This window comes from Microtus ochrogaster, chromosome 5 (genome assembly GCF_000317375.1).
Source record: "Microtus ochrogaster isolate Prairie Vole_2 chromosome 5, MicOch1.0, whole genome shotgun sequence".
In the NCBI taxonomy this organism is placed as follows: domain Eukaryota; kingdom Metazoa; phylum Chordata; class Mammalia; order Rodentia; family Cricetidae; genus Microtus; species Microtus ochrogaster.
In genome coordinates, this window is record NC_022012.1 from 88104271 (window position 1) to 88128432 (window position 24162).

Below are 24162 nucleotides of genomic sequence, written 5' to 3' on the forward strand. Positions count from 1 at the left end.
CTCCCTCCATTCCTTATTTTATTTTTTATATGGTTTCATATAGCCCAATCTGGTCTCATCCTCTGTAGCTGGTGATTGCCTCAAACCACTGATCCTCCTGCCTCCCTTTCCAAAGTGCTGAGAGAACAGACCACACCCACTCTTTGGAGATGCTAGGAATCAAACTCGGGGCTTCATGCACACTAGGCAATTACTTTGCTGACTGAGTTACAGCCCTGTGCAGATTCTCTCTTTAAACAAAATCATAGTGCTGTTTTAAATGAGGAGAATTACACAGGCAGGCAGAACACATACTATTATTTTCTCTCTGAAAGTTCTTCAAAAAGACTCTAAATAAAACATGCTCAAACAAGTATCCCAACCCAGAGCCACTAATGTGACTGCATATGCCATCCTGCTATTGGGTATTCTTATAGATAACCTCAAGGGCCACAGCTATGATATTTTAGATGCTTATATATTTCTAAAGATTTATTTAGTTTTATTTTATGCGGCGAGTGTTCGGCCTGCACCACATGTGCCTACAGAGGCCAGAAGAGGACTTCAGATGCCCTGGAACTGGTGTCACAGACTGTTGTGAACTGCGTACGGGTGCTAGGAAGAAAGCCCAGGTCCTCCGGAGGGACTAAGGATCAGAGTCCGTGAAAGGCAGACAAACAGGGAGGAGGGCTATGACTAGGTAATAAAGATGGTGAACTTCTTCCTCACCTTGGGGACCTAATACAAAATACTGGCAGCTTAAAACAAGGGCCTCATTGGCTTTTTTTTTTCCCTCCCACCAGTAGGCCTCTGGATGGAGGGTCACCAAGTTCAACGACGTGCTGTATGACAGTTAAGCCAATCAACCATTCTAACTTTCTTCAAACTGAGCAATGCTAAATTAGGGAAAGAAGAGACATCAGAGACGATAAAACCCCCAGTCCTCAAGCTGATGCTGGATTCTCAGTTTCCACATTCCCCCGTGCTCTGCAGGTCTCCTTTCTGTGTGTCTGCTGCATGTCTGTGTCTCTTCAATCCAACAAACACCTTCCTTCAATTGCTGATTCTTTCCGTTCCTGTTTGCTGTTGTTCTGTCCCGTTTTGCTGTTATTTGCAATTTTTCCACTGCCACCTTTCACCCTTGAGGTTTTTTCCTTACCTTTTAATTCTTTAACTGGCAGAAAAAGGAACCTGGTCAAAACCCCTAGAATAACACCCTGTAAGAATAGCAAGTGCCCTTAGCTGCTAAGTCATCCTCCAACCCCTTACATGTTTATTTTTGGTTTTGCAAATTAGATATTTTTTTTCATTTTTGAAACTCTAAGACTCTTGATGAAAATAACTGTCACTCATATGGGTCACTTAAGGACCATTTAATTTTAATTTACCCCATGGCCTCTATGACATAATTTCATAAATCTCTGCTAAGTTAAAGCCATATGAAAAGACCAAATCATACAATAATTTCTATGAATGTGATGTGTAGCTATATTCTGGTTATTTAGGCCTGTGATCAGTTTTATGATTGACATTAAACAAACACGGGGCTGCAGGGAAAAGGGAAAGCCATTTCTAAGGGAAGGTTTTCAAATGGAAATGTTTGATATCGCAGCAATTATGAGTTCATCCATCCATTACTGTCATACAGAGGTCAAATAATTAATGCCATCTGTTTCAAAGAATAGTTCTTATCAGCCTGTCTTAGAAGACATTTTCCTTTTTAACAGAGCGCTCCGGGAGTCACCACCCTGACATACTGACTTGTTTGTGTCTCAGCAAGATGACCTCCGCCCTGCACGTGCTGCTGGGGCAGAGCCCTGACAAGGCAAGAACCTCGCAAGTGCGGTTCTTTCTGAGGAGGGTTTTAGAGTGTGCTCTGTTAGCCAGCTACAGAGAGCTGCAGTGCTCATGGTAGAGCCACTGTGTTAGTAATCAGCCATCACCTGGGAAGGAAATCATCCGAATGTGCCTTCCTCAAAGGGTTTCCATTTGGATCTGGGACAATGCCTCAAAAATGGAATTACAGGGCTGGGAAGACAGCTTAGTAAGTAAAGCGCTTGCCAGACCAGCAAGAAGATAGCAATTTAGTCCCCAGAATCCAGGCTACAGGTGGATATGATGGCACACCCTTGTGATTCTACCACTGCATGGAGGTGGAGCGGAGACAGGAGGCTCCCTAGAGCCATCTATCCATCCAGCCCAGCCAAATTGGTGAGCTTCAGTGTCAGGATGTAGGGTTAAGCCAGCCCCTTTTAGGGCGGGTTTGCCTGGGGAGGTTGTTTATGGATAAATGGAGTTCAGGGAGGCTGCGAGCTCTCTTTCTTTCCTACCTCCTGTGCTGCGCGGGAACTTCGGTTCTGTAAGTTTTATTTAATCATTAAAATTGTGTATATTCTTTAATATTTGCCTGCATTTATTCACGCCGGTACATCAGTAAATGACCTTGTCTCCCCCAACAAGGTGAGTAGCAATGGAGGAATAGATCTGGGCTCCATACACAATCCGTTTGTATGTGCACTGACACATACGTGTACCTGCAGACACACACACTGCACACACAGAATAACAGACAGACAGATGGACAGACAGATAAATGGAACTGTTTACTCCTTCAACAAATACTTATTGGTCGCTTTCACTGCCTGGCATCATGCTGGGTATCTTTGGTAGCCTTGTAAGTGTGGATTTGGACTTCAAGGTCTTCTTCTAGAATCTAGAACCAGTATAACCACTAAGACTAAACAGCAGAAAAGATGTAGTACAGCCATGTGAGAGGAAAAGTTAGAGGTAAGATGTCAACAGTTCCTGAAAGAAAGACAACGGTTTGCAAATGGAAGGGGAATGAGAAGCCAGCAACAGCTGACTCAGGTTAGAAAGAATTTGAAGACAGAGTTGGAAAAATGCTATCTATTAACGAAGGTAACCTAGTTGAGAGACTGTGGGATGGTGGGGACTGATGGGTACTATCATGCTAATTTTCTAGATCTTTTAATAAATCCCACAGTGAGACAAGAGGCCAGGTGTGTGGGTCAAGAGGGGAGGTGAAAATAGCCAAGTTATGTGGTCAGCCTGGGTTGACATACATGCACACATGTTTGTGGGATATACATGCACAATTGAGTTTTATTGAGATGTAAGGAATGAGAAGATGGCATCTACAGGAAGATGGATGGACCTGGAGGGCATCGTGTTAAGTGAAATAAGCCAGGCTCAGGAAGACATATTGAGTGTTGTCTATCCTGTGTGGGATTTAGAGGAAGAGACGGAAATGGAAGTAAGGGGTGGGGGCAATTTAGAGATATGGAAGGAGAAAGAAGGCAGGGAAGAAAGGGATAATAGGAAGATATTGTTTGAAGTTCTTTATTCGCGTGGATGGAAATGTCACAATGAAATGTATTACTTAGTATAACTTATTTATAGTATACTAATGAGTATATTAAATGAGGAGCCGGGAGATGGCTCAGTGGATCAAGTGCTCATTGCATAAGCATGAGGACCTGAGTTCAGCTCTCCAATACCCATGTAAAAGCCAGGCACACTGGCGTATCTGTAATTCCAGTGCCTCTGGGTTGGGGTGGGGTTGAAGGAGCAGGACTCATCAATTTTAGTGAATTCTGAGCTCAGTAAGACATCCTGTCTCAAAAAGTAAGGTGGAAAGCAATGAAGAAAAGACACCTGATGTCAACGTCTGATCGACACACATGCATGCTTGGGTGAGAGCATGTGTGCACATGAGTATGTGTGTGTGCACATTGAGTATGTGTGTGTGCACATGAGTATGTGTGTGCGCATGAGTATGTGTGTGTGCACATGAGTATGTGTGTGCACATGAGTATGTGTGTGTGCACATGAGTATGTGTGTGTGCACATGAGCATGTGTGTGTGCACATGAGTATGTGTGTGCACATGAGTATGTGTGTGTGCACATGAGTATGTGTGTGTGCACATGTGCTCTCTCTCTCTGTCTCTCTTCACACACACACACACACACACACATACACACACATACACACACACCTCTCTAATTGAAAAATTTCAGAGAGGAAATATGGGAACTACTTTAGCCAACAGCCTTTAAGATACCACCCACTTAGGGTGTGGTCTCATGTATTCCAAGTGCAGACAAAAAGCATGTGCAGCCCTCTTTTCTGCTGGATTCAGTTCCAGTTCCCAGCACACTCGGAGGACTGCAGATCACTACCCTTACTGTGAGTTTATTCCCAAATAAACAAACCTTTGCTATACTCCATTCTGGGCTATCGTGGAACTCTTTGGTATGACTACAAGGAAATAAAAGAAAAGGGTAAAGGTGAGGCCAAGCGTGGGCTTAGGGTCTGGAGTGGCAGCTCGCACTTACCTGCCCACTGTTGGCCAAGTCATCCACAGACAGAGTAGGGTCCAGACGCAGGGACAGCCCGAAGTCACACAGGCAACAGGTCAAATCACTCTTCACGAGGATGTTCGAGCTCTTGAGGTCCCTGTGGACGATGGGCATCTTCGGCCTCCCACATGGAGTGTGGTCACTGTGGAGATGAGCGATGCCCCTGGCCAGGGAGCTGCCCAGCTTCCGCAGGTCCTCCCAGCTGATGACATGCCTGGTGAGGTATTCCTGCAGGTTGCCCTTGGCGTGGAAGGCTGTGATCAGCCAGTACTGCTTTCCCAGCTCTGTCTTCCGCTCCTCAGCAGTCAGGAACTGCAGGATGTTCTCGTGTTTCAGGTTGATGTCTGAGAAGATGTCCTTCTCCGTTTTCCATGATGTGTACTCCTCATAGGGAAAGATCTTGACAGCCACAGTCTCAAACTGCTCCGAGGTGTTCTGCTTCAGCTTGGCCTTGTAGACCTCGGCGAAGCGGCCCTTCCCCACCAGCGTGTCCAGCTCAATGGGTAGCAGTTCTGTGTTGTGGTTGATGTTGTTGGCACACGTAGAGCTGATGTCCGAACGGTCGTCCTCCAGGATGATGGCACAGTTATCGCTGAACTCCATGAGCTTTCGGGGCTTGCTGCTTTCCCAGGACGGGCTCAGCCTCTGCTGCCGGTGGACACGATAGCAGTAGAAGATGATGATCACGGCTATGGCAATCCCCAGTGGAGGCAGGAGGCTGACTCCAGTCACTTGGATAATGACCAGGAACAGGTCAGGATTGCTGGCTGTGTATTCTGATGGAGAGAGAAGGCGGGAGAGACTGATTAGGTTTGGAAAGTGTGAGCCACCAGGAAGCAAGTCTAAAACCATGTACTTGTACACAGTAGCATCGAACTGTATCCATGGATACTAGATAGTGATTCTTGGCAGGGATGCTACATACTAGCACACCATCCATGTCCTTCCCAAGGTGAAACAAATCAGATCAAGGACACCGTATCAACCAAAGTTTGATACATAAGACATTGTTAGATAATACCGGCTCCAGGTCTCTTCTTCATCAGCAATCACGCACATGGATGGGGGAGATGAACTGAGGAGATGGCTCTGTTGATAGTGTCTGCCTTGCAAGCATGAGGACCTGCACTAAACCCCCAGAGCCCATATAAAAATTTAGATGCTTGTAATTCCAGGTTTGGAGAAATGGAAACAGGTGCATCTCCGAGGTCCACTTGTCAGCCAGACTAGCTAAATCAGTGAGGCTCAGGTTAAGTGACAGACCCTGTCACATAAAGGGTACATGTCATTCCTAAGAAATCCACTAGCATCCACATGCATACATTAGCACACCCGTGTTCCTTGCAGACATAAACACAAATCTGTGTATGAACGCACACGCATGTGCACACACACACTCACACACACAGATACCATGCTGGCATAACATAACAGACTTCCAAAAGATCCTTTCTTTCTATGCTTTTCCTTACCCCTCAGGCACAGAGCTGATGGTTCAGGGTAGCCCAAGCAAAGCAGGAGCAGAGGAGGTGGGAGCTTGGGAAGGGGCAAAGGTAATCCTTGCTTGAGACCATTCACTCAAATATCTCCTACTCTTCAATCTTCAGCTTAAAGGCTACTCTCTAAGAAAAGCTGGGGAAACTTAGGAAAGTGTCTTGTGTTACATAATCTTATGGCTTCTCTACCCTTCCAGTGTGGCTGTGTTTCTGTATGTGTCTGCAGCATAATTGGAGCTGAGTAACTATATGTGCTGAATGAAAACAAAGGTCAAGGCACTGGGGATAGACAGAATGATGTAACTCCTGTTTTTAAACAGTTGTTTACGTAGTGATGTGATTTAGCGTTAACTGACTTCCTTCCCCACCTGGCCAGGGTGGTGTGTTTGAAAACTTGATTCCCAGCTGCTAGTGTTGTTTTGGAAGCTTATAGAACCTTCACCAAGTGGAACCTCACTCCCTAGAGGAAGAGGTCCTTTTAGGGTGAGTCTTGAGATGTGTAACATGCTTTCTGCTTCCTATGAATGCGCTGTGGCCAGGTCCTGCCAGCCTGCTTTCACCCTGGGGACTGACTGTATTCCTTCAAACCGCAAGCTAGAATAATCTCTTCCTTCCTTAATTTGATTCCTTTCAAGTCATTTGTTCATAGCAATGCAAAAGTAACCAATTCATATAGAACCTGATAAAACTGTAGAGTGTGGTTCTCAAATGGTGGGTCATGACCCCTTTAAGGATTGAATGACCCTTGATGGCTGTCCAAAGACCATCAGAAAACACAGATATAATCCCAGATGGCAAAATTAAAGACAGAAATGAAATACTATTTAGGTGCCACAGCAAATTGCAGCCCATATCCCTAGTACCCGTGGACATATTTGGAAGGGAAGGCTTGCTTGTCTCAGCTCTCCACAGCCAGCTCTACATGAGACACTTTGCCATGAAACTGGTTTGGTCAACTGACCTAACGTTCCTTTCAGGATGATGGGAGCTCTACAGGGGCTAGGTCATCTCGTACCATGGGGATATGCTGGCAATTGGCACAGGCGGGGCCACTCCCATGATTTCCTACGTTTGTGCTGTCGAATGAATATTGCCTTACGTTCTGAAGCAGGCAGATTTAATCAGTTTTTATATAGCCTTGTAATCAAGATACTCCCACACTTTCAACGGTTGTTAAACAGATGGGGTGGGGAAAGGCGAGAGAAGCCTTCTTTGGATGCTCTTAATAGAGACCTCCCTGCAATTAACATCAGCTCTATCCCACAAGCCAGAAGTATTTACTATCTGGCACTATTTTTATAGGAAAAAATCAGCAACCCCCTATCCTATAAATGTGGTTTTTAATACCCTGTAATATATTGGAAGGATTTGGACAGGCTTTACTTTTGGACCATTGTGAATATTCCTTCCCACGTATAAGAAAATACAATTCAGACTTTTAACTATTGCCTGCATAATTTCTTAGCTGAGTCTCCAATGCATTAAAATGCCTGTACGAACTGTTCATTTGTTACTGATCAGTTTTTAATTTCTAACTACGTACAGAGAAGGTTTTCCTTGTTCATTTCTAGTTCTTCTAAGTCTGGGGCAAGTACCCAAACTGAAATTAACATGTGACATTGACTGCAGAAGGTTCGAGAAATCCCCTGGCTGAAGGTCAGAAACGAAAGCTTCACTTTCCCCTCCTGTTTCCTGTGACCTTTCTCTTTTCTTTCTTTTCTAAACCTACACATAAAGTTGTACGTGTGTGGAGTGGGTGAATAACATCTGTCAATCTAGAAGCTTCAAAGAAGAGGTGAAGGGAGTCACAATAGCAGTCCCGGAAGGAAGCTTTGGGATGTGGCTGGATCTAAACAAGAGCTGCCCAGGCATGCCATCGTGCTGGCCTCTGGGCTTCTCTATTAGACAAAGAAAGCTGTAGGTGTGGACACACGCAGGGGTCTCCTTGGCCCAGACAGTCACAGAATGTGCTTCTTCCTGGCAGCCCCCAAGGAAGGGAGACTCCCAGACTGAGCGCATGCCATGTGTTGGCTGGGTTCACAGGGTTTACATAATTCTCATATTTAATTGCTGAGGAAAACCTGCTGGGTAGAAACAGCTACGTTTTAAGACCCATGTCCCAGAGAGGAATGCTGAAGTTCAGAGTGTTTAATTTCCCAAGACTGACGCAGGCAATAATAAAGATAATGTTTGCAACAAGCTTTATTGGACCAGAGCTCTTAGCCTTATGCCACAGTGCCTCTAAATGTCACACTAGTGACCCTGCTGAGAGCCAATGAAGAATGGTTTTAACTAACCTTTCAATTTGATACAGTGTCTGTCTTTATTGGAGGCTATAGCAAGTACTTTGGTGGCCATCTGCTCAGTGATACAATTACTTTTCTTTTTATGTGTGTGAGTGTTTGCCTGTATGAAGACATGTGCACCACCTGTACACCTGGTGCCCACAGAAGCCACAAGAGAGTGTTGAATCCCCTGGAACTGGAGTTATAGATAGTTGGGAACCCTCACGTGGGTGCTGGGCACTGAATCCTGATCCTCTGTAAAAGCAGCCAGTGCTCTTAACAGTGAGCCATACTGTCTATTCTTGGGGGGTGCCGGCATCCAAAGGGCCATGCCATCTGCACAGAGACAACTTCTCGTTCCCAGTTCCAAACCACAGTGAGGAACTGCCCCTAAGTGGGCATTTTTTTTTTCCTGCTAAGGAGAAAAGGTTTTAACATGAGCGAGAATTTAGAAGCCTGCTGCAGGACCTCACACATCTGGGAACTCAAACCATGCTTGTGAAACTAGTCTGACTGGTTGCCATGAAAAGTGTTTTATATAACATAACATTAGAATATTAGAGCTAGCTTTGGGTAGAATTTCTTGAAGGTTCATTTTTTTTTTTAAATGAAGCTTTATGTTTGCAATAGCAAATGTTCTTAGCCTGGGCTTTGTGAATGGAATTCAGTGGTCCTATGAACTCAGTGAGCAAAAGGCCCCAGCTTCTCTGACCTTTAACTAACATGTACCATCTATTTTTTAAGATAATTATTTAATATTTCATTGCATGTGTGTGCCTGCATGAACGTATGTGTACCATGTGTGTACAGTACCCTCAGAGGTCAGAACAAAGCATCGATTCCCTGGAATTTACAGATGGTTGTGAGTAGCCGTGTGGGTGCTGAGAAACAAACCTGGGTCCTCTGAGAGCACTAAGCGTTCTTACCTGCTGAGCCACCACTCCTGCCCCCAAAATAGCACTCTGAATCATTTCTAAGTGTTTGCTGTACCCAACATTATGTCAGAAGCGGAAACCAAAGACGTGTACACGCCACATCCTATCTGGAACAAACACCGTGACACACGCATGCTTTGCTTGTCACTGAGACATCTCGGTTTTTCTTTCCTTTCAGATCTCCTGTTAGACCCTGCCCAAGCATTACTATAGAAATATATATTTATCTATAAAAATGTGAGATCATTGCGTTTCAGCACAGCAGTATTTCACACGCATTTACAAGTCTCTCTGAGCAATTCTACAGACTTCATCTGACTTCAATTAGTCCGCAGTGCACATGCACAAAACAGAAAGCGCCCTTGGAAGAAGCACTGAGTGCTGGCCCCTCTGACAGTGCTCCTACAGCAAGTTCAAGACTGACCCATCTCCCTGGGATGTGGGTAACAGATGCTACAGGTAAATCTGCCTGGGTTGGTGTATGGCTTTCCACATAAGAGATTGGGGCTTTTGCTGACCACTTTGCTGAGTCTGGGAAGGAGCTCCATGCTCAAGTGGGGAGCCCTCTGTGATTTTCTTCTCTGGAGAGACAAGTAGCATACAGTGAGCTTTGTCAGGCACGATACTAAGCAACACATCCACAAACACTGTATGACCTTCCTTCCAACAGTCCCGAGTCAGTTTCTGCTTTCCAACACTGTGGAGGCAGGCACTGGGCTGCTCACAGCATGCTTACTCAGTAGAGATCCCTGGGGCACTTCCCTCTGGTAGTCACCGAGCAAACAAATGAATGTGTCAGTTTTAAAGTACTAATTAAGGTAGTGACTTGAGACAGGATGCTTTTCCTTCCCTCCCTGTATCTCACCCTAGCTCCGCTTCCTTCCTGGTCACTTGCGTACATTCTTGTGGCTGCAGATGACCACGGGTGACATGTGGACGTCTTTGCACTTACAGATTCAGTGACATCTCTCCAAGGATCTCTCTAGATGTCATGTATTGTTCATCAACGTACAAACCAGATCACCAAGATGAGTGGAAAACTGCCAATGTCGCTTTCTAGTGTGCAGTGACAATAATGAACTTTCACTCCAAATGCCTTCATTGGAATTGCTCAACTACTTTAAATTAACACAGGAGCCCATTTCTCAAATTCATTCTCTGTGTTCATCAGGTTTTCATCAAGACATAAATAACAATCAATTTAGAATTTTTGCTTGTTTTAGCTTTTATTTTTTGCTTTATTTTTTGAGACAGTATCTCACATAGCTCAGGTTAGCCTCAAAGACTATCTACAGCTGGAGATGACCTTGAACTTCTGACCCTCTAGCTTCAACTCCAGAGTGGTAGCAGTACAGGCATGCACCACCATTTTGTGGCGCTGGAGTGGAACCTAGGGCGTTGGGACATGCTAAATGAGCACTCTAGGAACTGAGCAGCGCTCCAGGCCTCCACTTGGAATGGTTTTGTCATCATGTTGACCTCATTATTTGTTTTTACTAAGTCACTTTTACTTAAAACCATTAGAGAGTTTCAGTTTTAAGTTCTTTTTAGCCACTAGTATCAGATGTGGGCATGCCAAATGACATAAGGAGCCTAGGAGTCATTTGTTTACATCTCGTGTGTTTGTGTGTGTGTGCTCTGTGTGTGTACACTTCTGTGTGTGTACCTCTGTGTGTGGATGCCTGTGTATCTGTATACCTCTGTGTATGTGTATACTTTTATGTGTGTTCCTCTGTATGTGTGTGTACCTCTGTGTGTGTATGTATACCTCTGTGTGTGTATGTCTGTGTGTATGTGTACAAGGCTTGGTTTAGAAATCAAGTTGCTCATTCTCCAGTCATTGTACAGAAGAGTACACCATGACATTCTTCCCTGAGTTTTCTTGTCAGCCTGTATAATTTTGTGGCATAGTAATATTTATCTTTTAAGGTAAAAGCAAAGAAAATGAAAAATGTATCTTTCAAAACTATTTACTTTTTTGGACTCTGAAACTGGCAAATTATTTCTCATCTTCAGCTAGACCTGGCCTTTCTTGTGGGACACGCACACAACAGAAAGTTTTATGTGACCTTGAGGTTTCAGTGCTAGGGAGACTGTGAGGTGGAAGGGAGGAATAGAGACTGAGCAGCAACGCAGACCTGGGCCACGTGTCCCAGGCACATCATCCATACTCATGAGACAATGATGTGGAAAGAGGGCCCAGAGTATCAAGTAGGATTTCCTTTTGGCAAGTGATAGGGACCAAAAAAAAAACACCTAAACTAAATTTTCCATCTCAAGGTGTGATGGTCAGCTTTCACTGTCAACTTGAAACAATGACCTGGGGAGAGATTTCAATGCGGAATTGTCTACAGAGGGTAGGAATGCAAGGGGACTGTCTTAACTAAATTGCCTGTTGTGGGAAGACTCGGCCCTCTATGGGGGGCATCATTCCCTAGGCAGATGCTCCTGCACTGTATGAAGCTAGAGAGATGAAACTGAGCACAAGCAATCAAGCCATGAGCACACATGCGTTCATTCCTCTCGCTCTTGACTACAGACATGAGGCAGCCAGCTGTCTCAGGCTCCTGAGCTCATTCCCCTCAAGGATAGACTGGAACCTGGAACTGTGAGCCAAGCAAAACTGTTCTCTACAAATTGTCTTTTAGCAGGCATTTTATCCCTGCAACAGAAATGATACTAGAACACAAGGTATCCAAGGCACATTTATCCCAAGAACAAAACCTGGCCTATGTAAATTACTATTCTGATTGTGTCCTGATTTTTTTTTCCTTTCTCAGCCCAATGAAACACAAATACAGAAAAGCACATAAAACAGGTGTCAAGATCAATGAATTATTGTAAGACAAACAATCTTAAAACCACCAGTCTGGTAATAAAATATGTTTTCCAGGCATCCCATAAGTCTCTTCATGATCCCCAACTTGCCTTCAGACAACTGCCTTCCTTTCCCTCAAAAGCAGCACCTCCTCCTTGTGCCCAGAGCTGGAACGTCTTTGGGGTGTTTGTTTGTTTGTTTTATGATTTTCCCAGCAAAGTGGGCATGTGCAGCTCTCAGAGTGCTAACAGGATTGAGTGAATGTTGCAGAATTTCTATTCTTGGGGAATTCTAATAAACTCTCCTACAATTTTAATACAAACCATGCCGAGCCTTACAAAACATCTGGTCGCATATAATTGAGAAGAAACTATAAGACAGATTCTGAAAGTGTCTTTATTTTTTATTTGTATTTATTTATATATTTATTTTGAGGCAGGGTTTCTCTGTGTAGTCCTGACTGTCCTGTTCTTTTGACCAGACTGGCCTCAGACTCACAGAGAACCACCTGCCTCTGCCTCCTGAGTGCAGCCCTCTGTGGGCAGCATCGTCCCTAGGCAGGTTGGGCTAGGCTGCATGAAAAGCTACCCAGAGAATTAGCAAGTAAGCAACATCACTCCATGGTCTCTGCTTAGTTCCTGCTCGGGCTCTTACACTGACTTTGTCATTGGTGGACTGTGACCTAGAAGTATAAGCCAAATAAACCCTTTCTTCCCAAAGTTGCTTCAGCTACGGTGTTTATCACACATTAGAAATCAAACCAGAAGAGTCCTGCTCAATTTACTTGTGTACCTCTGTCTAAGAATCTCTATGTGTATCTATCCATGTATGTACGCATGTGTGCATATGTGTGTATGTGAGCACACACGTGTATTTGTGTGAATGTGTGTGTGTAAGTTGTTAGCTAAGTAGGCAGGCAGGTAGGCAGACAGACAGACACACAGACAAGGGGAGAGATGGAGAGAAGGAGAAAGGGAAAAAGCTCAGCTCTAGTGCTATACATGGACTTGACAGTTCTAGAGTTCACTTATCTTGCAGACCTCACCTGGATCTTTAAGCATCTTGCTGTCATGGTACAGAATCTTTTGGTACCTTGCCATTCAAAGTGTGATCCCCAGACCAGCATGTCGAGTGCACACCACCTAAGAGCTCTCTGGAAAACAGCGTCTTTGTCCCCGCTCTAAATTATCACTAGGTCAGAGTGTGCACTTGAATGCTCCCTGGACTACTCATCCATACCTTAAGGTTCCAGAAGTACCTTGCACAAAGCTGAAGTCAGTTTCTTGGTATCCTGCCAGAGACGTTGCAGTCCTGAAACTAAGTCTCTTAGTGGCATCGTTGGCAGACTGCTAGCGCAATTGTATTCAGACTGGCCCACAAGAAAACAATCCACAAGCACGTTCCAGTCAATTGAGCAGCAGAGGAGCGTGGAGTGAGATAGGATTCCCCATTCATCACCTCCATGAAGAGCAAACAAATGCAAGCAAACAATTAAAAGAGATTTTAATTGAACAACAGGAGAGTAAGCTGGCAGGAGACAGGGGCAACTTGAACTGGCATCGTGGTGACAGTGCTGCTAAGGATTCTGGGTAGATTTTGAGAATATTTCTTTTCCTGTAATGAGGGAAGAGGCCTCCTCTCTGTGTGCTTTGCTTTAATTCGTACTGTAAACATCTCAAAGCTAAGCCAACCCCCAGCTCCTCTCCCTACCCAACAGTCTCCTTTGCATGAATTTCTCCTTGACTCCACTTTGAATAAATTTCAGTCCAATGCAACAGCCTCTTCTAGTTTACTCTCACAATTGGCACAAAGTTCAAATACTGGGATATTTCAAAGTCACCCTGTATGGGTGCTGGGAGATACCGCACTTGGTAAAGTGCTTGCTTTGTAAGCAGGAAGAATTGAGTTCAAACCCTCGGAACCCACATTTAAAAAGCTGGGAGTGGTGGTCTGTGCTTGAAATCTCAGCACTAGAGAGACAGCAACAAGGAGTCTCTGGGATTTGCTAACCAGCCTAGCTTACTTGGTGAGCTGCAGGCCAGTAACAGAGCTGACTTCAAAAAGAAGATCAACAGTGTACGAGGAATGGCATCTGATGTTGTCCTCTGACCTCCAGAAGCCTGCATCATCCCGACTCTATGTGAGCCCTTGTTGTGGCTAACACTGTCACCTTGGAAGGCTCTACAACCACCTACAAGACAAACCTCTGGGCATGGACTGGATTAACTGAGGTGGGCAGAGCCATCCTGACTGTAGGAGGCACACTTCCATAGGCTGAGGCCCTGGACCTAATGCATAGGAGAAAGTGAGCTGAACATCGGGGGTCATTTCCTTCTGCTTCCTGACCAGGGTGTACTGTAACCCAGTGGCCTTCAACTCGGGATCTTCCATTATTTTCCTGGTTGCCAGTCCCCAAGCCAGTCTCTGAGCCAGTCCCTTGGTCTCCCATCTCCTGCCTGTGCCTGGGAATCCTAAAACCAGAGATGCACCGGCCTGACACTGCATGCTCTCAAACAGTGGTTCTCAGTCTACAGATCAAATGGCCCTTTCACAGGGATCACATACCAGATAGTCTGTATCTCAGATATTCACAGTACGATTCATAACAGTCGCAGAACTACAGTTATGAAGTAGCAATGAAAATAATTTTATGGTTGGGGGGGCGATCACAATAGGAGGAACTGTATTAAAGGGTCAGAACATTAGGAAGGTTGAGAACCTCTGCCGTAAGCTGTGCACCTGTTTTCTGGGACTTCCTGGTCTTCGTTATCCCACTTCTCATTCACACTCTTAAGGTTTTTTTTTTTTTTAAGGCCACAGATGCCTGTCTCCCCCAGACCCAGGGGCCTCACTGAACTAGCTTCTTACAGTTAGTTGAAAACATAATCCTGTTCCGCTCAAGATTGGCCAGCCTAGATGTGAGGCTTCTTTGCTTTCTCCTGAGTCGTAAACAGAATGCTGGCCTCCTCTGTGGAGATGGTCTCTACTCACTGATGTCTCTGTCCAGGCTACATAGAGACAGACACAGAGTCTAGCAGAACAGTCGTTCTTGAGTCTAGTGGTTCTTGGTGTTGGCTACACACTGGATATCTTGGGGGATTAGAAAGCATGGATACCCATTCCAGAGCAGTTAAGCTGGAACCCGCAGGAGGGGGGCACAGCTAATGCTGAGTGCATAAAACACCTGGGAGCAGGGCACGGCCACCACAGCAGTTATGTCAGCCTCGCCTGGGAAAATAGAACACACTTAACAGCTAAATTTCACATCCACGGTGTAGGAAATGATAGGTTCGATTTGTCTGAAACTGGTGTTACAGGCAGGTGTGAGTCATCTGATGTAGACGCTGGGAACTGAACCTGGGTCCTCTGCAAGAGCAGTAAGTATTTAGAACCATTGAGCCATTGTTCCAGCCCCATATATAGCTTTCCTAAAGCCAGAAGTGCAAATGAGAATTGTTTTATTAAAAGTCAAGATTTTGGTAGTGTGTCTATGTGTGTGGGCAGTATGTGAGCACATGTGTGAGCCGGTGCACGTGCGTGAATGTGTATGTGTGTGTGGAGCTAAGAGCCCATCTCAGGTGTTCATTAAGAGTTGCCCACCTTGTTTTTGAAACAGTGTCTGTCTCTGACAGGAGCTTGAGAGATTAGCTGGGCTAGCTGGCGAGTAAGCCTCAGGGATCCTCCTGTCTCTGCTCCCCAGTGCTGGGATTGCAAGCAAATGTTACCAATCCACATTTTAATGTGAATTCCAGGGTCCCAACCAACTTAGGTTCTTATGTTTGCAAGGCGAGCACTGACTGAGCCATCTTCCCCAGCACTGTTAGCATTATTTTTAATAGATATAATTAAAAGTTATATATATGACAAAAGGTTTACGTAACAGTAGGCAGGAGAAGCTTACTCTCAGAGAAGGCTTTTAAAAGCCAGGTGCCTGTACATAGAGAAGTTCAGATGTTCACTCCCTGGAATTTAGCCTGGTTAGAAATAAAAAACAGTCTACAAAATTTGCCAGCTTCTTGGAGTATTTTTTTTAAACCTATTATATAACGGGGCTCTCTGAAGTGGAATTCCCTCTGTATGCTGTGACTACCATTGGTTAATGAAGAAACTGTCTTGGCCTATTATAGGGCAAAAGAGTAGAGCTAGGCAGAGAAAAGTAAACTGAATGCTGGAAGGAGGCAGACAAAAGTCACGGAGCCGCCACCGGAAACAGACATGTTGAAACCTTGCCGGTAGGTCACAAGCCTCATGGTAAAATATAAAGTAATGGAAATGGGTTAAATTAAGATGTAAAAGATAGCCAATAAGAAGTTAAAGCTAATAGGCCAAGCAGTGATTTAATTAGTGCAGTTTCTGTGTGGTTATTTCAGGATTCTGGGCAGCCGGGAGTCTGGGCGGGCCAGGAGCACACAAGTGCCCTCCTACTACAGACTCTCCAAAAGCAGCAAACACAGTCTGGCACCAACCATTTACTATAGCCTATGGGTGTGAAACACATAGAAGCAAGTTGGGTGGGACATAAACCTGCAGTCAGTGCCGTAGCAGCCCTAGGGGCTGGTTGCTACAGCGGCCACTCATATCCAGTGAGTGAATCCAGGGCAGATTGTGCGCACACTGGGTTGCCCTCCGCAATTACTCAGGAAGAATGGGTTCTACAAGTACACGCTCACAACCTCTGGCCATGTCTAGCTTCAGAACGCCTGCTCAGAAGGAAGATAATTTACAAAAGAGAGCTGCTTTACCTCACGCTACTTTAACTACCTCCTGTGCTGAGACTGACTGAGTTGCAATGCAGTTCATATTTTTCTTTGTCCGGACTCAGGTTTCTTTGAAGGACCTGGAACTCTAGTCAAAGTCTGCATACAAGGCTCCTTCAGCTCTGAGTCGCCACTCAAATGACAGAGTCATTGATTTAATCCATAATTTTCTTCTTCTTGCAACAACCATATTTCCACACCTATTTCTTCTTTAAAAAAAATTCTGTAGTTAGTCCAGAAAGCAAATCTGCCTTGTTTCCTCTCAAAACCGATAGGCACAGCCGGAAAGCAGCTATTCTGAGGCCCGAGTGCACACTGGGAAGGCAGCACGTCACCAGAGGCCGGGGTTGCCGTGGTGCCACTTCTTCATGTTGCTTGCATACAAGACCTAAAAAGACTTGGATGCAGCCCAGGTGGTAGAGTGCTTGCTTGCTCAGCATGCAGGAGGCCCTGAGTGGATCCCCAGCACCCCAAACACTGGGCTTAGGGGAACATATCTCTTATCTCAGCACTTGAGAGGTGGAGGCAGGAGAAGCGGAAAGCTCAGGGTCAGGACTGGGAGTGGAGTTGGCAGGGGACTCGCCAGCATTCACAGGCTGGATCCTGAGCAGGTCATAAACCGGGCACGGTGATGCAGGCCTGCAATCTAAGCACACAGGAAACAGAGGCAGGGGGATAAGACGGCCAAGGCCATTCTTAGCTGTGTAAAAGATTTGAAGCCAACCTGGGCTATATGAGAATCTGTAACAAAACAAAACTCAAAGACAAAACCCTGAATTTCTTCTAAGAAGCCAGGTGCCCAGTGCTCGGGTTGAACAGCCTCAAGATGAGATCAGTGTGTGTGTGTGGGGGGAGGAGGGGTAGCACTTCTAAACTTCTCTCACTCAAAAGGCACTGGAACACAGTAAAGTGTGCAAGGCATCTGGTGCACACAGAATGGCCTGACGGGACGGCATGAAGCGCTGCCATTAAGGCTGCAATGGGCCCAGAGGGAACCAGCTGGCTGAGATGCACTGCTAGCGAGTTAAACACAGACAGGAAACCACATGTCTGATACTGTTTTAAAAAAAAAGAAAGAAAGAAAAAAAATCATCTGTCTTCCTGGCAGAGCAAGGCTCACAAACCAAAAGGCTGTTTTAATTTAAAAAGAAATTCTACAACAATGAGAGAGGAAGGAACGAAACATTGTGGTTAGGAGTCCTTGCTCTCCCCGCTTCTCTCAGCATCTCAGGTTAGCCTATGTGTGGCTCCATGCTAACTGCCAAAGCCTGCAGGCAGCTTGAGGTCAGCGGTGGTCACAGCTGCGTGACACAATGGTCTGCTTCCCTGTAGATTTGTGAAGGCCATATTTGGAGTCAGAAGTGGTTTGGAAAGTTCTGATTTCTTTAAAAATAATTATTTATTTTGTGAGTGCATGAGCCTCTGTGTGTGTGTGTGTGTGTGTGTGTGTGTGTGTGTGTGTGTGCACGTACTCCAGTAACAACAACAATTAAAGAAAAGGAATTTGAAATTCGAGAGAGAACAAGAGGGCTCACAGGAGAATCTGGACAGAGGAAAGGGGAAGGAAGAGATGATATAATGATACTGTAATTTATTATTATTAAAAACAAGAACAATTATTGCTAGGCAGAGACTATGTTGGGGAATATGATTTTCAGGTGTGTGACTTTTGTTTATGCTATATTTGTTTAACTCTGTGAAGCTGTGTTACTGTGCCTGTCTGAAACACCTGATGGCTCCAATAAAGAGATGACCAGCCAGTAGCGAGGCAGAGGCAGGGATAGGCGGAGCTGGCAGGCAGAGAGGATAAATAGAAGGAGAAATGAGGAAGAGGAGGAGCAAGAGAACAAGGAGAGGAGGATACCAGGGCCTAGCCACCCAGCCAGCCACAGAGGAAGAAGGAAAGTAAGATATTCAAAAGTTAAAAATAAAAACGCAGAAGTAAAATGTAGTCAGGATAATTTAAGTTAAGAAAACTGGCAGGAAACAAGCCAAGCTAAGATCGAGCATTCATAACTAAGAGTAAGCCTCAGTGTGTGATTTATATGATAGCTGGGTGGCAGGACCCTCAAAAAACCAAAAGGGTAAAGCATCGTACAACAAGAGTAAGAGGAACTTCTGGCTTCCAGAGCAGAAGCATCCGACCTTCAGCCATGGACTGGATATGACCACAATTAGCCCAGAAGAACCATTACAAGCATCCAACACTGAATCAGATGCTGACTTACAATTTTTTTCTTTTTGAGACAAGGCCTCATGTAGCCCAAGCTGGCTTTGAACTCTGCTTCTGATCCTCCTTGCCTTCACCTCCTGCGTGTTAGGATTACAGGTGAACGGCAGCATTCTTATGTCATGTTGGGATTAAACTCGGGGCTTTATGCATACTAGACAAGCATCCCCAGGCCTCATTATAGAATTTTCTTTTTTTGCAGTTTAGTGTTGCAACCACAGCAATGTTCTCAACCATGAACGCTATAAAATACAACGCCATTCTGCAGTGACTGTCAAACCCCTGAGAAATGCAGAAGTTAATGTCCAGCCTTCTGTGGAGGAACATCAAGCCACTGATAGTACTACCTCGGATGCCCTGCTTTTCACCTTAATACAGGTCAGAGGGGAAAACATCAGGGCAGTGGAGAACATGTGACCTTCATGATGCCCTGCAGTCACCTGATAGTACCCAAAGTGCAGCAACGGACACCTCACATAGCTCAAGGGACTGCTTGCTCTGCTGTGCTATGTTCTCAAAGACCACAGCTTCTCTGCTTATTTATCCTACAGCATCCTGTTCAAGCAAAAACCATTCTTTTTTGTCTCCATCTGTGTGTGTATGTGTGTGTGGTATGTGCATGTATGTGTGCATGTTTCCATGTGGGAGGGCGTGTGGGGGGGGTGACTGTGCATGAGAAGGCCCATGGTATATGTTTGTATGTATGTGGAGGGGTACATATATGTGAATGCCTGTGCATCGGAAGGCCCCAGGGGGGTGTCAGGAATCAACCTCCATCACTCGTCCACCTTAAGCATGAGGCAGGGACTCCCAATCTAACCCAGACTTGCCAAAATGGCTGGTCTCAAATGGCTGATTCATTAGAGGATTGAAGAGAAAGGGATTCTCTATTCGGGCATAGCGGTTGGTACATGCTTTTAATGCTAGCACTCCAGAATTAGAGGCAAGTGGATCTTTAAGATTTTTAGACCAGTCTGGCCTACATGGTGATCATGAAAAGCGACAATGGTGGCCATGATGAAAGGCACCATGGTGGCCATCATAAAGCTAGAAATAGAATTCCCATCTGGTCCATTAGTCTAGAAGGAACAAAACCAATATGTCTAGAGATATTCTGAGAACACTGCATGCCCATCTTCACTGCAACACTATGGACAATGGCCAACATACAGAAACTAAAATCTCCTGAAGGATGAATGGATGAGCAAAATGTGAATGTGTGCATTTGCCTGTTGTGGGATGCTATCCTCTGAGCCCAACAGTCATCCCTACATTCAACAGAGAAGCTGTGATGACCTCAGAGGGCCTCAGGATGGAGCCTGTTGACTTCCCTCATAGACGGAGGAAAGGAGGCAGTGGGAATGGTCCCTGGGCCCTCGGATGAGCTCTTGGCCACTTCTTTCTATATGTCCTTCCACGCCAGCTGTCCAGAGTCCCAGTCTTTGGGGTCAGTAAAGTCTATACTGCATGTAAAGTGTGGAAGTGGGAGTATCCATCCTTGCACATCTGGGGATGTTGCCATCCATGCTGGGGAAAGATTTTGAAGTTACACTTTTGCTTTGGAGGTCACCCATGATCCTGTAAGTACCCCCCCCCCATCACTCGTGCTCTGTAAGTAAAGCCTGATAAACTCTCTGCTTTGCCAAGTGGGACTTTGGTAGCATTATACTTAGTAGCTGATGCCTTTTCCTATCGACAGGAAAAGCTATGCAACAATCTTCACACACACATACACGCTCAGCGTGGAACACCATTCTGCTATTAAAAATGAATTTCTTTAATCTTCAGTAGTATGAGTGGTGCTAAAATGAAATAAGGCAGACACAGGAGGACAAACACTGCTCATTCTTCCACCTGTCTACTAAAAAGTTAACTTCTCAGCAGCAGAGAACAGAACAGTAGATACCGGAGCTTGGGGAAGGTGTGGTAAGAGCAGCTCGGAGTACAGGAGTGCAGTTGATTGGAAAGAATGATGGCTAATGTTCTATAGCACAGCAGAGACACTAGGTTGACAAAAGCTTGCTGAATATTCAAAATGGCAACTAAAGAGAGCTTTGGAAGTCTCCACACAATGAAGTGATAAGTGTTTGAGGTAGGTGATGCACCAGTTGTACCGATGATGGTGACACATAAACGTATATGTTATATTGTAATCTAAGTGTCACGTTGCTCCCCAAATATATGCAATTCTTATGTCTATTAAAATATTTTAAGGTAGGGCTAGGAAGATGGATGAGTAAGTAAATGTTTGCCCTGCAAGCGTGAGCACCTGAGTTTGTATTTGCACAAAAGCTAGGAGTGGAGGTGTGCACCTATGACCCCAGCATGGGGGGCAGGTTGGATCTACACAAAAGCTAGGTGTGGAGGTGTGCACCTATGACCCCAGCATGGGGGGCGGGCACAGATTGGATCTACACAAAAGTCAGGTGTGGGGGCGTGGATCTATGAGCTCAGCATGGGGAGCACAGGCTGGATCTACACAAAAGTCAGGTGTGGAGGTGTGGATCTATGAGCTCAGCATGGGGAGCACAGGCTGGATCTACAGGGAAGCTAGGTCTGCAGGTATCGATGACCCCAGCCTGGTGGGGGGTGGAATAAGAGGAATCCTTGAACTTGTGGGCCAACCAGCCTTGCTAAAACAGTGAGCCCCAAGTTTAGTATCAGAGACCTTGTCTTAAAAATAAGGTAGAACGTGACAGAGGAAAACATCAAACATTAACATCCAGCCTTCACGTACACACAATGTATCCCCACATACTCACATGGACATATCACATATTAAACAAATATATTTTCTAGAAAATACTGAAGTGTCTGTAGAAATGTTTAGGGCAAAGGTATCTCATTTTCTTTACATGTTCACAGCTGAAGAGTTTTTCCACTGATTGATACCCTTTAGCCTATTTCCCAACTGAATCAAATAAAGGTTCTTTTGTTTGTTTTGGGCCAGAATGACTGCTCTGAGTCCTGTTACCTTAGTGAGCATGAAGTTAGAAAGGCCCTCTCTGGTTCCACCTGCCTGGGTGAGTCCCCCTAGTGCTTCTTTTAACCTAAAATCTTATTTTTATTGATGTGTGTGTGTGTGCGCGCGCGCACGCACATGAGTGTAGGTGATTCAGAGGCCAGAAGAAGGTGTCTGATCCCCTGAAGCTGTAATTACAGATGGTTATGAGCCACCAGGCCTGGGTACCAGGAACAGAACTCCAGTCCTCTGGAATAGCAGCTAGCACCCTTAATTGCTGGGTCAGCATTTCAGTGACCACCCCGCCCCTACCCCTAAATGCTTCAGACATTTTAGTGTTCCTAAAACCCTGTGATGCTGCCGATGGGGGAGGTACAGGCTGGCTCATCTGTCTGCTCCATTCAGAAGCAATGCTGGAAGCACCCAGCCAGTCTGGCCCATTCAGAAGCAGGCTCCTTACGAGGGAGGCAAGGTTAAGGCAGACACGTTAGTTGGAGTTTTCTAGAAAAGCTACCCCTGCGCTACAGATCAGAAGGGCCACTGACTAGCCTGCCAGGTGGAGCTGGCGGTTGAGTTAGAATCCTGCAGTCACAGAGTGAAACCTATCTCGGGCTATCTTTACTCCCCTTTACTTGCTGGTTTTCACCAACCTCAGGATCTGACTAACATCCTTGAAGGACCAGGTGAAACCTTTGCAATGAGCTAAGCGACTAGCAGACCCCTGGTTTCCACCAGGCCAGAAGCTATGAATAACATCAGATAGGGTGTGAAATCACCTGGGAGAGAGATTGCTCTTCTGTGTCAGAACCACCCTGCCTGGTGCCCCCCAACAATGCATTTACTAACTGTCTCCATATTCTGCTGCCTTTTGTGTTGTAGCTATAAAAAACTGATGTAACCATTTCCACCGTGGACACACTCTCCAGGCCGACCTGTATCTGTGTCCCCAGATCACTCCTAGCTCCTTCAGAACACTCATTCCCGTTGGCACAAGAGATGCTGGTTTGGGGAGTTTGGATTTGCCTGTTTTGTTTGCTTTTCTTTTTTTGGCAACACATTCAGGAGGCATCTGGAAAGAAGGGGTTTCAACTGAGGAATTACCTCCACCAGACTGGCCTGAAGCACTCCTTCATGGCTTCTGCTTTCGTTCCTGCCTTGAAGTTCCTGCGATGGGTTCCTTCCCTGGTTCCCCTCAACGATGAATTAACGATTAGAAATGTAAGCCCAATAAACTCTTTTTTCCCCATATTGCTTTTGTTCATGGTTTTTGTCCCGGCAATGGAAACCTAACTACTACGGCTATGTTTTACACAGACGGGCTCTGTGCAATTGTTAGGGACTCCGGAGTCTTGACAATAATCCTGAGATGCCACCACAGCACTAATCCAAAAGCTTGGTGTGGCCATTCCGACAGAAGACCATTTAGCCCTGAGCAAGCTTTCTGTGGCCAGAGCGTGATTACTCAGTCACTGATCTGAGAGGCCCTGCCGCCCTTCCACTCCTATTTAGCAGCTTCCTGCTGTGCTCCTGAGTCAGAACAGGAACAGCGCGCCTAATTTGTAATATTATCCAGCAACATAAGGGCTGTGGTTAGCTTTGATTAGAAATCCTAGACTCAGCAAGCGCCCTTTGACTGGGGAAGGTGTGGGGGGAGAAAAGAGAGACAGAAAGAGGCACATATTAAAACAAAGCAAGCCTTTCCAGTGTGCCTGTGGTGTGGTACCCAGATATTTGGATGCTCTGTTCACAGGGAAACGCAGCTGTAGAACTCAGATGTCAGAATAGACCCGAAGCCAGACAACACTCCTTTAATTCCAGCATCAGGGAAGCAAAGACAGAAGGACCCCTGGGACTCAGTGTGCAGCCTAACCTCCTTGGTGAGTTCTGGGCCCTCAGAAGATCTTGTCTCAAAAAGGCTGGGCTGGGAGGTGGCTCGGTGGATAAAGTGCTCATCACACAAGCTTAACGACCAGAGTTCAGATCACTAACACACTTGTAAAAGCTGGGTAGGTCTGGTGCCCACCTGGAATTCAGGCACCTGAGAGGTGGAACAAGGGGGGGTCAAGAATTTAAGGTCATTTTCTGCTATCTAGTGAATTCTAATCTCTGAGACACGTAAGACTTTATCTAGATAGGACGTAGGAAGAGAGGGAGGGGGTAAGAAACAGACAAATAAACACAACCAAGAGATAAGTAGACAGTGAGCGCCTTTGGTTCTGGCAGTTCAGGCAGAGCCGGTGTCTTGTGAGGGGCGTGGCGAGATACCCCAGCAGGTAAAGGGCTTGTTGCACTCAAAGCGTGAGGAACAAGGTTTGGATC

The 24162-nt window shown here is 45.5% G+C and overlaps 1 protein-coding gene across 1 annotated transcript in view; it reads right to left on the bottom strand.

Moving 5' to 3' along the window:
* Positions 1–24162, bottom strand: part of Tgfbr2 (transforming growth factor beta receptor 2) — an 89260-nt gene that overhangs the window by 17884 nt on the left and 47214 nt on the right. Inside the window, exon 5 of the mRNA XM_013346451.2 lies at positions 4337–5136. Within this exon, the coding sequence (XP_013201905.1) occupies positions 4337–5136 (800 nt within the window). The remainder of the gene's footprint in view (positions 1–4336; positions 5137–24162) is intronic.